The 14,849-nt window shown below is 41.3% G+C and overlaps 1 protein-coding gene across 8 annotated transcripts; it reads left to right on the forward strand.

Moving 5' to 3' along the window:
- The first annotated feature begins 274 nt into the window (after nucleotides 1-274).
- Nucleotides 275-14,386, forward strand: AFMID (arylformamidase). 8 transcript variants are annotated; one of them, XM_039345029.1, is made up of 12 exons: nucleotides 284-316; nucleotides 495-738; nucleotides 1,778-1,868; nucleotides 3,410-3,514; nucleotides 4,313-4,361; nucleotides 4,501-4,586; nucleotides 4,662-4,734; nucleotides 4,925-5,022; nucleotides 5,174-5,252; nucleotides 5,841-5,973; nucleotides 9,955-10,059; nucleotides 13,957-14,094. In XM_039345029.1, exons 2-12 carry the CDS (start codon nucleotides 709-711, stop codon nucleotides 13,975-13,977), a joined length of 870 nt encoding a protein of 289 aa, XP_039200963.1. In that variant the 5' UTR covers nucleotides 284-316; nucleotides 495-708; the 3' UTR covers nucleotides 13,978-14,094. The 8 variants fall into 8 exon arrangements, with proteins under 8 accessions (XP_039201007.1, XP_039201017.1, XP_039200999.1 ...); XM_039345047.1 differs by lacking the exon at nucleotides 13,957-14,094 and adding an exon at nucleotides 10,738-11,474 and having other exon boundaries at nucleotides 285-316; XM_039345056.1 differs by lacking the exon at nucleotides 13,957-14,094 and adding an exon at nucleotides 10,741-11,474 and having other exon boundaries at nucleotides 285-316.
- Nucleotides 14,387-14,849: the final 463 nt, after the last annotated feature.

A 14,849-nucleotide genomic window follows, 5' to 3' on the forward strand; every position in this document is an offset into this window, starting at 1 on the left:
TTTGATACTGGTTTTAGAGGATCTTTTAAAGGGAATTGTAACATTAATAGGAAAAATAAAATAATTTGCTACATTAGCAGGTTTTAAGATTAACAAACAGAAGACAGATACATTACCAAAACATTCTGACTATATTAGCAATGTGTGGCTGCAGTCAAAACTAAAGTGGATATATACTGAATAAAAACACCTTTTATTTTTAGAAGTTGACTGCCTTCTCTCGGCGTGTCTAGGTTAAAATTTAACTCCAATGACTTGTTTTCAGCATGCTTATGAAGGCATGGTAGAACAATCTATGTATGAGGCACAGAGATCAGTAAGTTAAGACAAACTAGAAAAATTGAGGTGGGGTAGGGATAGCATTGCCAGGCCTAACATTACCATTTCTTCCCCCAAATTTGTGCACTTAGATATTGCAATAGCAGGAAGGCGGTGAGCTGAATTTACTCAGTGTCTCTGTTCTACAGTAAACACGACAACTGCTTTCTCTGCAGCCCCAATGCTGGTATGACCAATGAGGACAGCTTCTTGGTGAGGAATTGCTGACCTCTCACAGAGCAGCTGGAAGAGCACAGGCCAAGAAGGAACACGGGATCTGATCTGCACTGTTCGTCAGAGGCTGTATTGGATCGTATGTTCTCACCACTTTGTTCGCCCTGAGCCCAGATTCATCAGGAGAAGGAATATAGCCACAACCTAGCCATTACTATGGGAAAGTGGCAGGAAATGACAAAAGAGGTATAGTTGTAGTTTTTATGTGTATATGATTGTGGAAAGGAGGGAAGAGAGATTTTCAGTGTTTGTTTAATGTGGATGTACTTTAGAGTCAATAAAAAAAAAAAGATTTGGGAGTTTCCAGAATGGAAAGAGGAGAGTACAATGTGTTTTGCTCTAGAACAAGGGCTAAGAAATGACTTAATCAGAGATTTATTTATGCGCTTGAAAGTTTAGTTCCCTCACTCCCCGAGGAACTCCCTGAGACAGCTCTTGGGCCCTGCTGCAAAAATTATACCCAGCACAAAATTGAAGCCCAAAAGGTTTAACCAGCAACCTTTATGACAAGAATATCACAGTCTGTTTAAGTAATGTATCTAGATTTATTTATATTTTATATTTTTCTTAAGATTTTTTGAAGAAATTCTAATTAAGCCTATATCCAGCTCTGGGATAATCGGGGGAGGGAAGGGGAGGGTTGGGGAGGGATGGGGAAAATTGTTTTGTTTTTGTATTGTAAAATCTTATAAATTTTCAATAAAAAAAAGAATATCACAGTCTGCAATGCAACTGCCTTTGCAGCATAAAGAGCGCCTCTGATTGCTTTTCAGAGCTTCTCAGATCCATGTCTCCTCCTCTTCTGAACTTTCCTGCAACATACTGCTGTTTTCATACTCAGGAAGAGGCAGGGATGATAGAAAGGAGATTTATTCAGCCAAGTATTTAGATCAATGTTATTGGTCTTAAGACTAAGAGAATTCTGGGGGATAAATTCTACGTGACTAGAAGGGTGCATGTTTCTCTGATGTAGAGAAGCAGTCACAGATTGTTAAATCTAAGGTTAACTAAATTAATCCTAGAAAATAAATCAAAAAGGCATTTTGTGCACGCAGGTGGGACTACAGGTGCAGCAATTCATATAGGCAGCCACTTGCCTCTCTCTCCCAGGTAGCATCATTTGAGGTTAGCATCATTTCAAACTACAAGTATTTCTGAAACTGTCCACATTGTGTACTGATGCTATTGCATTTGTACAAGTTATCCTGGCTTTTTTTCTACACAGGAGTTGGAGACTGAGTATTCCCCTAGTAGATGGTCTCCAAGGCTGGATAAGGATGCTGTGATTGAGGCACACATGAAAGCAATTACTGAAGGTATGGGCTATCCAAGAGCCAAAATAATGGGGTGAGCAGACAGACTGCCTTCCTATAGACCTCCCAGTTCCTGTGGATTGCCAAAATATACTATGTCCTATGAGTCTGCTTCAGTAAAACAGGCAACATGCATGCTTTTATGAACACAGGATTACATTGCCATGATTGGTTATATCGTGACAGGTGTACTCTTGTTTGTAAATTAATTCATCAAATTTGCATGAAGCTGCAAACACAGGAATCTTGGTTGTTCACAAGACAAAGAAATACAATAAATAAGGCAAAGAAAGCTGAAAACATAACAGATGGCAACAAGCTCCCCAAAGCCCCCCTGAAAAGCTCAGCCTTTAGCTTTTCCCAGAAGGTGGAAAATATTGAAATAAATTGGTGGGGCATGGCATTTCTAATGAATCGGCCATACAAATTTATGGACTCTGTTATGAAAAGAAAAATATACCAGGGAAGAGCTGGGCAAGACTGAAAAAAAAAATGAAGAGACCTCTTTCCTTTGAAGCTATGTCAAAGTGAAAAGCCACTGATTTTCCAGGAAGCAGCTGTGATGATAGGTTGTCCTTGACTTATGACCTCAATTGAGCCCAAATTTATCTTGTTAAGCAAGAGAGTTGTTAAGTGAGTTTTACCCCATTTTAGCACTTTGCACTAAATGTCATGGTTCCGACAGATGAAACTCTTCAAAAAGAACTTCGAGGCATTGTTTACCTTAAAGAATCTTTTATTTGAGAAACAAAGTATTGGCACTACATAGTCGAAACCAAAAACTAAATTCCCCTTCCCTGGATACAAAGTATCAAAGCACAATTCCCTCCTCCAATAAACAGTCATAAATCACATTCCCCAATTAGCTTGAAGTGCGGGCTTTCTCCCCAGCTCTCCAGCCCACCAAAACTCTATCAACTCTGGGCCCAATGACCTTGGGTTCCCACAGCTGAGTTATTATTGTTATGACTAGCTGGACTCTCATCCACAGTCCCCCTCCCAGCGTTAACTAGCTCTAGAAGCAATAGAGAAAAATGGCTGCATTTCTATCTGTTGTCAAAGCAATGCATCCAATGTTAGCAGTTGACACTAGCATTTAGACTTATATACCACTTCACAACCCTCTCTAAGTGGTTTCAGAGTCAGCATATTGCCGCCAACAATCTGGGTCCTCATTTTATGATCTTTCTTGCTGCTATTAAGTCACTGCAGTTGTTAGGGTAGTAATATGGTTACTAAGTGAATATGGCTTCCCCTATTGATTTTGCTTGTCAGAAGATGACACATGACCCCAGGATACTGCACATGCCAGTTCTCAAGTGACCGGATGTTGAGCACATGACCATGGGGATGCTGCAAACTATCATAAGTGACTTTTTTCAATGCCTTGGTGACCTCAAACAGTCACTTAACCAATAGTTGTAAGTTGTGGACTGCCTGTATGGAGATTCAGTGACATCTGGAACATCTAGGAGGGCAGTCCAAATAATATTTAGGAAGGATGGTTGCTACATTTGTTGGTATTTTCTTCCAATACTCTGCAGGTACCCTAAACGCCCAGGCATTCACCCAAACTCTGCTGAATGTCCCCTATGGCTCCAGTGAGGGAGAGAAACTGGATGTGTATCTTCCTAAAAAACATGTTGAAAGTAAGAGTACAAAGGGTGGATGGGAGGCTCTGAAAGGGATAGGGTAGGGAAATAGGAAAACAAAGAGTTTAGAAGACTGGTTGTGGATAGATAAGTATGGAAATGGCCTTGAAGAATGTAGCTGTTAGGTAAACCTCAGCCCTGAAAGGGAGGAGGGAGTAAGGAAGAAACTTAAAATTGCTCCATCTTAATTCTTTTGATGTACGGGATGGGAGAGAAAGTCTCTGTCATGCTTTCTCCTATTATTATATACTCGCCAACACTTCATAAGTCATTGTGGTGATGATTTCTTGACCTGGTCTACCTGCAAGGGCTGATGCTATGTTTGAGAGATAGTAATAGCAATAGCACTTAGGCTTATATACCACTTCATAGTGCTTTACAGTTCCCTCTAAGAGTCAGCATATTGTCCCCAACAATCTGGCTCCTCATTTTACCAACCTCAGGAGGGTGGAAGTCTGAGTAAACCTTGAGCCAGTCAGGATCGAACTGCTGGCAGTCAGCAAAGTTTGCCTGTAATACTGCATTCTAACCACCACAGCTCTTAGATAAGATGAACAAAGACAGAGAGGGGTTTGAGGAAAGTTACAACAGAAGTTGTAAGAAGCCTTCCATCCTTCCGGGGTAGGTAAAATGAGGACCCAGATTGTTGGGGGCAATGTAAATATATATATATACATTGCTTACTGGTGTACACCGCTTAGAGAGTGCTTGCACTTAAAGTGGTATATAAGTCTCATAAATAAATAAATAAATAAATAAATAAGTTGCTTTTGGTGACTTGTTATCCCATTTCAGCCTTTCCTCTGGTCCTCTATATTCATGGTGGCTACTGGCAAAGCTTGAGGTGAGTTGTCTTGGAGGCTGAGGTGATCCACTTCCTACAATTTCTGGACTTCAGTGGGTGGCACCCTGGCTAGAAGAAACACTTTTTGATGGAGAATATCTACTGGTATAAACAACTGTCATTCTTTCTTTCTTTCTAGCAAAGAAGTTTCTGGTTTTGCTGCATGTCCCCTAGTGAACCAAGGCATTGCCTTTGCTGCAGTTGGCTATGATGTGGCCCCAAAAGGTATTTATGGTGGCTCAGGTGTATTGCTCACCCTACTCTCCTCTGACTAACCAGGATATTGTGTTCTCTACCTAGGCCAACTGGAGGTGATGGTTGAACAGGTGCGGCATAGTGTGGCTTTTGCAGTTCAGCAATATACAGGGATCAGGTAAGAATGGCTGAAAAAGTTGCATGGGTAATAAACATGCAACCCTGAGAAAAAGAGAAGCTTGGATTCCACTGATACCTGCCTCAGCTTAGTAGATGTTGAGTGATTGACTCCTCAGCCAATTTCCCCCTCTCTGTCCCAGTCAGCACCTCTCCTTTGCTCATTGTAACTATGTCTCCTTTTCTTGCAGTGGTGTCTATCTGCTTGGGCATTCGGCAGGAGCCCACCTGGCAGCCATGATACTTTCCACAGATTGGGCAAAATTTGGTGTTGAGCCAAACATTAAAGGTATTGGCTGGGAGAAATTCATCCTGTTTTTCTCACTTTTTTTTGTCTCATTGTTTCCTCAGTTTCTCTTGCTTGAACATCATGCATAACGGAATATTAGACCAAGCTGGAATCCATTTAAAACAATGTAGATTTTTATTTTTCACCCCAGGTGCCTTTTTGGTGAGTGGCATTTATGACTTGGAGCCTATCATACACACCTATGTTAATGATCTGTTGCACATGAGCCGGTAAGGAACATTCCTAGAACTGTTTAATTTAGGCAGAGCAGAAACATTACAATGATTCTCTTGTAATTGCCAATTCTTCAGGCTGACTTCAGGAAATACTACTAATTATATACACATGAATAGCTAAAGCTGCAGTATTTATATAATCCAGTACAATAGCCCTTTAATTTTCTGAGTGATTTGTACACGGAGAAACAAGTATATGACTAAGTAATTTAAATCTCTGATTAGTATCTTTGATTTAGAACTTTTCTCTCTATTGCCTTCTGTGCTCTCTAGGTTTGTGTGCATATATACCTTGCTGCTTAGCTTCTTGTCTCCTCCATTTGCATATCACATTCCCTTTTCAGCCAATGTGCAGAAATACTGTATCCCAAACACACTATACATATTCCCAAAGAAGCAAGATTTTTTTGAACCCACGGACTTCATTCTCTCATTTGCATCTAGTGGGATAAATGCATTCAGAATAGAGTTATACATAGAAAGGGCCTTTTTTCCCCTCCTTCACAGGCCTGCCCATCGGTCAAAGTCTGCCTCCTTTTCCTCACCACCCACTTCAATAGTGTGTTTTCTTTCTTTCTTCAGTGCAGTGGCCCAAGAGAATAGTCCTTTGTGGTGTGTGACAAAGGTGAATGACAAGAAAGCTTGCCGGGTGCTCATTGCAATAGCCCAGCACGACCCACCTGAGTTCCACAGACAGTCTCAGGAATATTGTCAGGTATATTGATTACACAAACACAACCATTTGAAATGTAGGGATTCAATGACCAGAGAAAGACGTTAAGAAAAAAAAAATCTGTGCATGTGCCCTTTGGTAGAGAAACAAACATGCCTGAACAAACATGCAAATATTTTGATCCTTCAGAAATGCAGGTAGTCTTCGACATACAACTGCAATTGAGCCCAAAATTTCTGCTGCTAAGTGAGACAGTTGTGAAGTGAGTTTTTGCCCCATTTTATGACCTTTCTTGCCACGGTTGTTAAATGAACCACTGCAGTTATGAAGTTAATCACATGGTTGTTAAGTGAATCTGGTTTCTGTTGTGTCCTGAGCCTGCAAGAGCTGAAAGCAGGCTCAGAATTGTTGCAAATGGTCCCGGGCAATCCAAAAGCTGCCTGGGACCAGACAGAGTGGTGCCAGCCTTGTGCGCATGTGCAAGACGCGCAAATGGTCAATTCCTATTGGTTCACACTGTCCGGGTTTCAGGCCTGCGTGCCTTTTGCTGTTTGCTTGGTAGTACGAGAGAGAAATAAAGAGCTTGTTGTTTTCACCATGTGTCTTCGTCAATTGCCAGCAAACCGAAAATACAACACTGGCGACGAAGGTGGGATCCCTGCAAGCAAGGAAAAGAATTAGAACTCACCAAGGAAGTCCTGACAATCGGGAAGACGGCGTCCTGCATTCGTGACTCAGCCTGCCAGTACAGCGTCGCTGGAAGTGAGCTCGGCAAAAGGACCCTTTCCCAAATCTTAGCTTGCAGAGGAGGCAATTAGCGAAGACCGTCAAGCTTACAATGTCGAAGATTGGCCGTTTGACTGATTTTGATGTCTCCCACCCAGAGATATGGAATTCATACGTAGCACGGGTGGAGAACTACTTTAGAGTAAATCAAATAAGAGAAGACAGCCTGAAGGCAGCAATTCTTTTGTGTGCCTGTGGACAGGAAGCTTTTGACATCGCGGATAATCTGGTGGCCCCTGCACTTCTGGAGTCAGTATCGTATGCTGACTTGAAGAAGATATTGAAGGAACATTTCCAGCTGAAATTATCTGTTATCGCTTGGAGGCACGCGTTCGAGCAGAGAGACCAGAGGCTGGGTGAATCTGCTGCGGACTTTATTGCTGCCTTAAGACAAGCGGCCAGGCCTTGTGAGTTCAAGGATCTGGAAGAGAGGCTGTGCGATCGCTTCGTGTGTGGCTTAAGAAGCAGAGACCTACAACAAAAGATCTTTGCAAAAGAAGATGTCTCCTTCCAAGACGCGTTAAGAGAGGTGGCAGCTGAAGAAGCAGCAGGCATTGCTGTGAAGGCTTTGCGGCTCACCAGGAACCCTCCAGCCACCACTACCGTCCATCAAGAGGACGCTTGAGAAGAATCCGAAGCGGATCCTGAAGAGGAGGTGGACACACTTCACCAGCCAGCAGAAAGAAGGCTGAAGGGGCGTCCAGACAAGGCCCCAGCATCTCTTCAGTGCTTCGGGTGCAGAGGACGTCACAAGCGAGCTGACTGCAGGTTTTGCTCCACCATTTGCCGGGTGTGTGGCAGGCAAGGCCACATTGCCTCCGTCTGTTTGGGTCGCCAGAAGGTCCAACCTCGGGAAGAATTGCTTCAGAAAGGTACCAGGGTCCTCAGCCAACACAGGGTGGGTTTCTGCGCATCGGGCACGAGTATTCTAAGGACAGGGACACACAAGCCCCTTAAGAAAAAACTTTGCATTAATGTGAAGTTGCAAAGGGTTCCCTTATTGATGGAGCTGGACATAGGGGCCGCTCTATCAATCATTTCACTGGACTCCTTTAAAAGGATTTGCAGCAGTAGTGGCCTTTGAGTTAAACTCAGGCCATCGAATCTAATACTCACTGATTTTCAAAATTCTAAGATCTGTGTAAAAGGGGAGGCCACACTCAAGGTACAGCGTAAAGATTTTGAAGGTTTCCTGGATGTGATGGTAGTTGGGGGTGAACATATGAGTCTTATGGACTCGATTGGTTCGAGGCTCTGGGAATCCAAGTAACTGGGCTGCACAACTTGCAAATGTTGGGCCTTGCAGAGGTTTGCAAGGAGTTTACGGATGTGTTTAGTTCAGAGCTAGGATCCTACAAGGGGCCTCCCATTGCACTACTGTTAGACCCAACTATCACGCCCATTAGGGTCAAGCCTAAAGGGTGCCTTTTGCCCTCAAAAGTAAGATAGATGCTGAGCTGGACAAATTGCTCCAGCAGGGCATTTTAGAACCTGTAGATTCTAATCCATGGGAAACCCCCATAGTAACTCCTCTGAAGGCTAATGGGGAAGTCCGTATATGTGCAGACTATAAGTGCACACTGAATAAAGCGTTGCAACAGCATGCATATCCAGTGCCAGTTATAAGCCACATTCTGGCCTCCCTCACGGGGGGGTGCATTTTTGCAAAACTTGACCTGGCACAGGCCTATCAACAGCTACCTGTTGATGAGGCATCTGCAGAGGCCCAGACGATTGTAACTCACAGGGGGGCCTTCAAGGTCAAAAGACTGCAATTTGGGGTAAATGTAGCCCCTGGCATATTCCAAAGTGTCATGGAGAGCACACTTCATGGTATTCCTGGGGTCTGTCCCTACTTCGATGACGTCCTCATTGCTGGGGAGTCATCTCAAAATTTAGCAGAAAGGTTAAGGGCTGTCTTGCTTCGTTTTCGCAAAGCAGGCCTTAAATTGAAGCAGGATAAATGCGAGATAGGAGTCACTTCCACTGATTTCTTGGGGTTCAGGATTGATGCCCAAGGCATTCACCCTGCTGAATCCAAGCTTCAAGCGATTCAGCAGGCCCCAAGGCCCAAGTCCAAAAGTGAGCTGCAAGCTTTCTTGGGGCTTTTAAATTTCTATCACGCATTCCTTCCACATAAGGCTACAGTGGCTGAGCTGTTACACTGGCTCTTAGACAAGTAAGCTCCATGGCAGTGGACTAAAGTCCGTGACAGGAGTTTCAATGAGGTTAAGGCCTTGCTCTCTTCAAATGCTGTTTTAGCGCATTTCAATGAGCAACTGCCTGTTTGCATCGCATGCGATGCATCTCCTTATGGGGTGGGAGCAGTACTTAGCCATCTGAAGGCTGATGGGACACAAGTCCCTGTGGCCTACTACTCAAGGACTCTGTCTGCTGTTTGCTTGGTTGTAAGAGAGAGAAATAAAGAGCTTGTTGTTTTCACCATGTGTCTTTGTCAATTGCCAACAAACCGAAAATACAACAGTTTCCCCATTGACTTCGCTTGTCAGAAGGTTGCAAAATGTGACTACAGGACCCTGGGACAATGCGACTGTCATAAATATGAGCCAATTGCCAAGTTGTCTGAATTTTAATCACATGACCATGCTGCAACAGTGTGAAAAACCGTCATAAGTGCCTTTGTAACTTTGAATGGTTGCTAAATGAATGGTTTTAAGTTGAGGACTACCTGTATTTCATAAAGGCTTAAGCAAGTATGACTGATATTGCATCCTCTTCAGCCAGTCCTTTTAAAAGGCATAACTAATAATTTTAACTGCTTTTATCCAGCTTTTAATTCTGTTGTTTACCTGGTGAACAATAGGGAGTAAATCAAAATAGTAATAGTGCATATGTGCATCTAAAATGTTTATTACATTTATATATCTAAATGTAAGACCAAAAATGCATATTTGGAGCATTTTTTTTCTGTTTGGAGAGGGATGCCTAAAGACTTGTCAAATGGGTCCCTTCCACTATGCCACTTCAGCTTCCCCAAATAAACAAATAGATCTGAAAAAGGCCTCACCCACATAAGAGAGGTTTTTTTTGTTTGCCAGTTTTTGTTTTTCCTAAATATCTATTCTCCAACCTTGAAATCTGCCCACTCTACATCATTATTGTTGCTGTTATTTTAATTTACATTCTGCCTTTCTACTTGTTGGGTACTTAGGGCAAATGCACTTGTAACTACAATGCTAGGAGCCATTTTGTTCACATTCCTGTTGTTTACCACAGGTTCTTCGTACAGCAGGTTGGAAGGTCTCCTTGCTAGACCTAGCAGGCACAGATCACTTTGATGTCATTGAGAAACTCTCCCAAGAGAACTATCTCCTCACACAGGTATAGTGGTTAAGAAATTTGGCAGTAAAAATGACAGTATCCAGGAATCCACTACGCAATTTCTAGAGTCTAGACTATTGTTCCTCATGAGTAAATTGCAGAAACAAAGTTTTCCTCAGTTGGCTTGTGAACTGAATGACAAGGGAGTAGGATGTTCATTGAGTGCACAGTTGCAATGTAACCAAAACTACTGTCATTAGAAACAACCTTCCTCATTTCTTTGGATTTTTTTCTGTAAGTGAAAGAGAGATCAGATAAATCAGGGGTCCCCAACCCCAGGGCCACAGCCCACTATTGGGCTGTAGCTTGTTCGAAACTGGGCCACGTGAGCAACTGGCTGGAGCACGCACATGCGCATAGATCAACTTGCATGACTAGTGGGCCAGTTCTTCTTTCTACCCCCGCTCCCTGAGTTGCCAAGCCATAAAGGTTGAGGACCACTGAGATAAATGTTCTTTGGATGCTTTTGTTATTTCTCAAGTTGTGTTTAAATTAAAACATTAGAAAGTCTCACTGGCACTTGCTTCATTTACAAAAATTTGGAAATAAAAGAGACCAAAAATATTTAGACAGAATTACTTTTTTAAAAATTTTTTATTTACCTTATCACCCTTTTTTTTTCTAGGAACAAAGAGTTTCCTTTTTTGAATTAACGGAAAATATTATATTTTCTACCAGCAGAGTGTGCTATAGACCATGACTACATGGTGCTAGATGAAGATTCCTGAGATGAGCAGATTCCACTGGTTTTGATAAAAGAAACATTTGATGATTTGAGTAAAAGATTGACACAATCTCTGGAAGTTAAATTTGAAATTTGGACAAAAAACTGGAGAAGAATTCAGGGGAAATTAAACAAATCAATAACAGGATGGACTTTTTTTTTTTTTTTTTAGAAAACTGGGGATTTGGGGCTACAGAAAGAATTTTAAAAATTGGCTATGCTGGAACCCAGACAGAAGGAATTTTGTTTGCAGTGTAGGTCTATTCCAGAAGATCCCTTGAGAATATATGAAAAAAGCTTGTTTAGGCATTAGCTGATTTGTTCAACTGGGGGAGGAAAGGATTGATGAAGAACTGGACAAGGTGTATCATGTGGGTTTGCTGCATTAAGACAAACGCCAAGAGATATTTTAGTACATTTCTTGAGGAGAAGAATGGGGGGATTTTTGCAATGTCATTTTGAGGCAAGATTGAAATTGATAATGTGGATGAAATTGTTTTAAAGGAGATTTCCCTTAGGATCTTGCGTATTCCTAACAAACATTCTGAAACAGTAAACTATTCAATTATTCAATTTTATTGGAATAAGTTGGAAGGAATAATTGTTAAATGAGTTTTGCCCCGTCTTATGACCTTTCTTGCCCCAGTTGTTAGGTGAATCACTGCAGTTGTTAAGCTTCACTTAACAAGGTTGTTAAGTGAATTTGGCTTCCCCATTGACTTTGCTTGTTAGAAGGTTGCAAAAGGTGATTACCTGACCCTTGGATACTGCATCCATCATAAATATATGCCAATTGACAAGCATCCAAATTTTAAACGTGACCATGGGGATGCTGCAATAGTCATAAATGTGAAAAATGGTCATAAATCACTTTTTTCAGTGCAGTTGTGACTTTGAATAATCACTAAATGAATGGTTGCAAATTGAGGACTATCTACATTATTCTAATTTGTATAAAGCACAATGGCCAGGAAAAATTGATGGAACAACATTTATCAAAACTTTCATAATCCCAGAGCAAATTGTGAAGATTCCTATATCAGCTTTGGAGATATTGGTAGCTATAAAAAAGATTAAAACAGGGAAGGCACCAGGACTGGACAGATTATTAGTTCTTATTATAAATGTTTTTGAAGATCAACTTTTGCAACTGTTTCAGAAAATGAGGAATTCCATTTTATAAGGTGATGCAATACTGAATCCTGGAAGGAGGCAAATATTGTGTTGTTGCCAAAAGAAGGACAAGATCTAACCTTGCAAAAAAAATTATAGATCAATTTCTTTATTGAACAATTACTATAAAATATTTTAATCAATTCTAGCAGACAAGTTAAAAATATCTTCTCAAGAGTTTGTTCACGAAGACCAATGTGGATTTATTTAAAACAAACAAACAAACAAACAATATCGTATTTATCACAACACAATAAGGAGCAACTGCATTAATTTCCTTAGTTGCCAAAAAAACATTTGACAATTTAAACTGATCCTGTTTGTTTAAAATTATGGAAGATCTGGCTTTTGGTGAGAATGTTCTTCATAGAATCAAATCCATAGGTACATCTCAAAAAAGCTTGAGTTATAATTAATGATGATCTGACTAAATCACATGATATTCAAAAGGGGAAAAGATAGGGTTGTCCTCTGTCTCCTTTGTTGTTTATTTTGGTTCTCAAAGTGTTGGAACAGAGACATCAGACAAGATGAGAATATAATGGGTTTGAAAATTAAAAATGAGTCCTTTAACTTGAGAGATTTTGATTATGGTTTAATTTTGACATTACAGGGTCCTTTAAAAGGAATTGAAGTTTTGATTAAAAACATGGAAAAATCAGCAGGTTTTAAGATTAGTACACAGAAAACAAATATGACTGCACATGATTAAGATGTGTTGAATTTTCTTTACTGTAATGATGATTAAGTAAACACTTTACAAAATTGAAAAAAAGACAGTACTGTAGTTTCTATATGCCTCTTTGAAATCAATTAAAATTATGGATAGATTCAGGCCTTCAAGGATTGAAGAAATGGTTAGAAATGGAATAAGCAGGGAAGTTTCTGCACAACACTCAAGCATGAGAACTGCAGAGCTACAAAAGGATCCTACCTTAGTAGGGAACAAAATGCATACAGGTAGTTCTCAATTTATGACTATTTATTCAGGGACCATTTGAAATTACAGCAGCACTTAGTCTTAGTGCAGTGGTTCTCAACCTTTCTAATGCCGTGACCCCATAATACAGTTCCCCATGTTGTGGTGACCCCCAAGTGGGTGTGGCCACCAATAAGAGGGAGTAGGACAGCTAGGGAAAAGGGAAAAAAATGGCGGACAGCGTGGTTTGGCGACCCCCATGAAATGGTCATTCGACCCCAAATGGGGTCCCGACCCACAGGTTGAGAACCACTGTCTTAGTGGATGATGGTGACTACCAGTCCCCAAGAGTTTTAGTTGTCCCAGCATCCCCATGATCTGTGTGCTTGGCAACAAGTTTGTATTTATTACTGGTTGCCAAATGCACCATGATTACATGATTGCTATTTGCAACCTTCCCTGCTGGCTTCCCAAGAAAATCAAAGGGGAAGCCAGTAGAGAAGATTGCAAGTCACTCCGGTAAGTCTCCCCCACCTTCACACTCTTCCCCAGCCCCTACGGGCTCACTCTGTGTCAGCCACTCACACACTCTTGTGCACCCAAACAGGCTACACCTCCATGCACCCTCCCGTCCCCATGCAACACATCTTACACAACCCTTCACTGACTTGCATGGTGCACACACATACATACACACCAAGCAGCAGCCACTTACCTGCCTGAGAGTCTGTGACTAGCAACTTCCTGCTGGCTTCCCCTCTGATTTTGCTTGTGAGAAGCCAGCAGGAAGTTGCCTTGCCTTCGGAGAGTGCCATCATTAAGTGACGTGGTCATGCTTTATCACTGCATTGTTTGGCAAGGGAAATTCTGATCCAATTGCTATTGTAGTCTAGAATTACCTGCACATATTCCTGCATGAGGCCAATGTGGCTAATAATTTGGGCTTTTTCTATTTGCATCTGTCTCATGATGCAGTGAAAGGCTAATTAGGAAGCCAAAATACTTTCAAAGAGGCCATTTTCAACAATATGGATTATGCGCATGTCTCCAAAATACAACATGACCTTTTCTTTTTTTGCAGTTTGTCAAGTTCATTTTATAAAACACAGCAAAGCATCTTATACTCACAGGCCCATTGCAAGCAGAAATTCACTGAGAAATGTGGCAACTGATTCAACGGAAACTTATTACTCCTGCAATAAGAGAAGAGTTACATTTCCTTATTCTTTGTGTTCCAGGTGATTTTGAACATGATTTCAAGTGGCTGAAGCCAGGAAAAGAACAATTGTGGTTTGCCTGCTGTCCTTTTCTCTCTTGTCTTCCCACTGAACTCCTTTAGATCAAACAAAGACTGAGCTTTCTGCCTCTTTCTTTCCTCAGCTGCAGATGTACTGAGACCAGGGATATCACATGGAACTTTGAAGAGCCCACCTCTGCTCTCACACTGTAACATCTATTATGGCATAAGAGATGAAAGCAATAAATAAAACCAGAGCCTGAATTCATCTTTATCACAGCTGTACATTACTTGGCCCACTGGATGCAGCTTGGGAATGAATCTGTGAGCAATACAAAATTGCTGCATCAATTACCACTTTTCTTTATTTTGCTTTAGTCTCAAACTGCCGGCATATTTTCTTCCCTTTGAACAGCAACTGCATAAGGTATTCTGGGTGCATATAAAGCCATCATGGTCAGAGTAGTAAAACTATGAGTTAGCTCAGTTGTAACTGTTCTTTTTGGGTTGTGGCTCCCTGTGCATTTGAGGGCTATATATGTCTTCATAAAAACGGAAATGAATCATCCAGCCCATTTCCCTCCTACCTCAAATCAATTTTTGTTAGGAAATTACTGTAGTTAATTTCCAGTTTAGTTTGCACCTGGATCAATCTTAGCTAATCTTTGCATCTAGATCAGAGCAAAGACACAGCTGCTCAGTCCATCTAGCGAAAATATAGTTGGTACTATGTATTA

This window comes from Crotalus tigris, unplaced genomic scaffold, assembly GCF_016545835.1.
Source record: "Crotalus tigris isolate CLP2741 ecotype Arizona unplaced genomic scaffold, ASM1654583v1 scf7180000017551.9496454, whole genome shotgun sequence".
NCBI classification, from domain to species: Eukaryota; Metazoa; Chordata; class Lepidosauria; order Squamata; family Viperidae; genus Crotalus; species Crotalus tigris.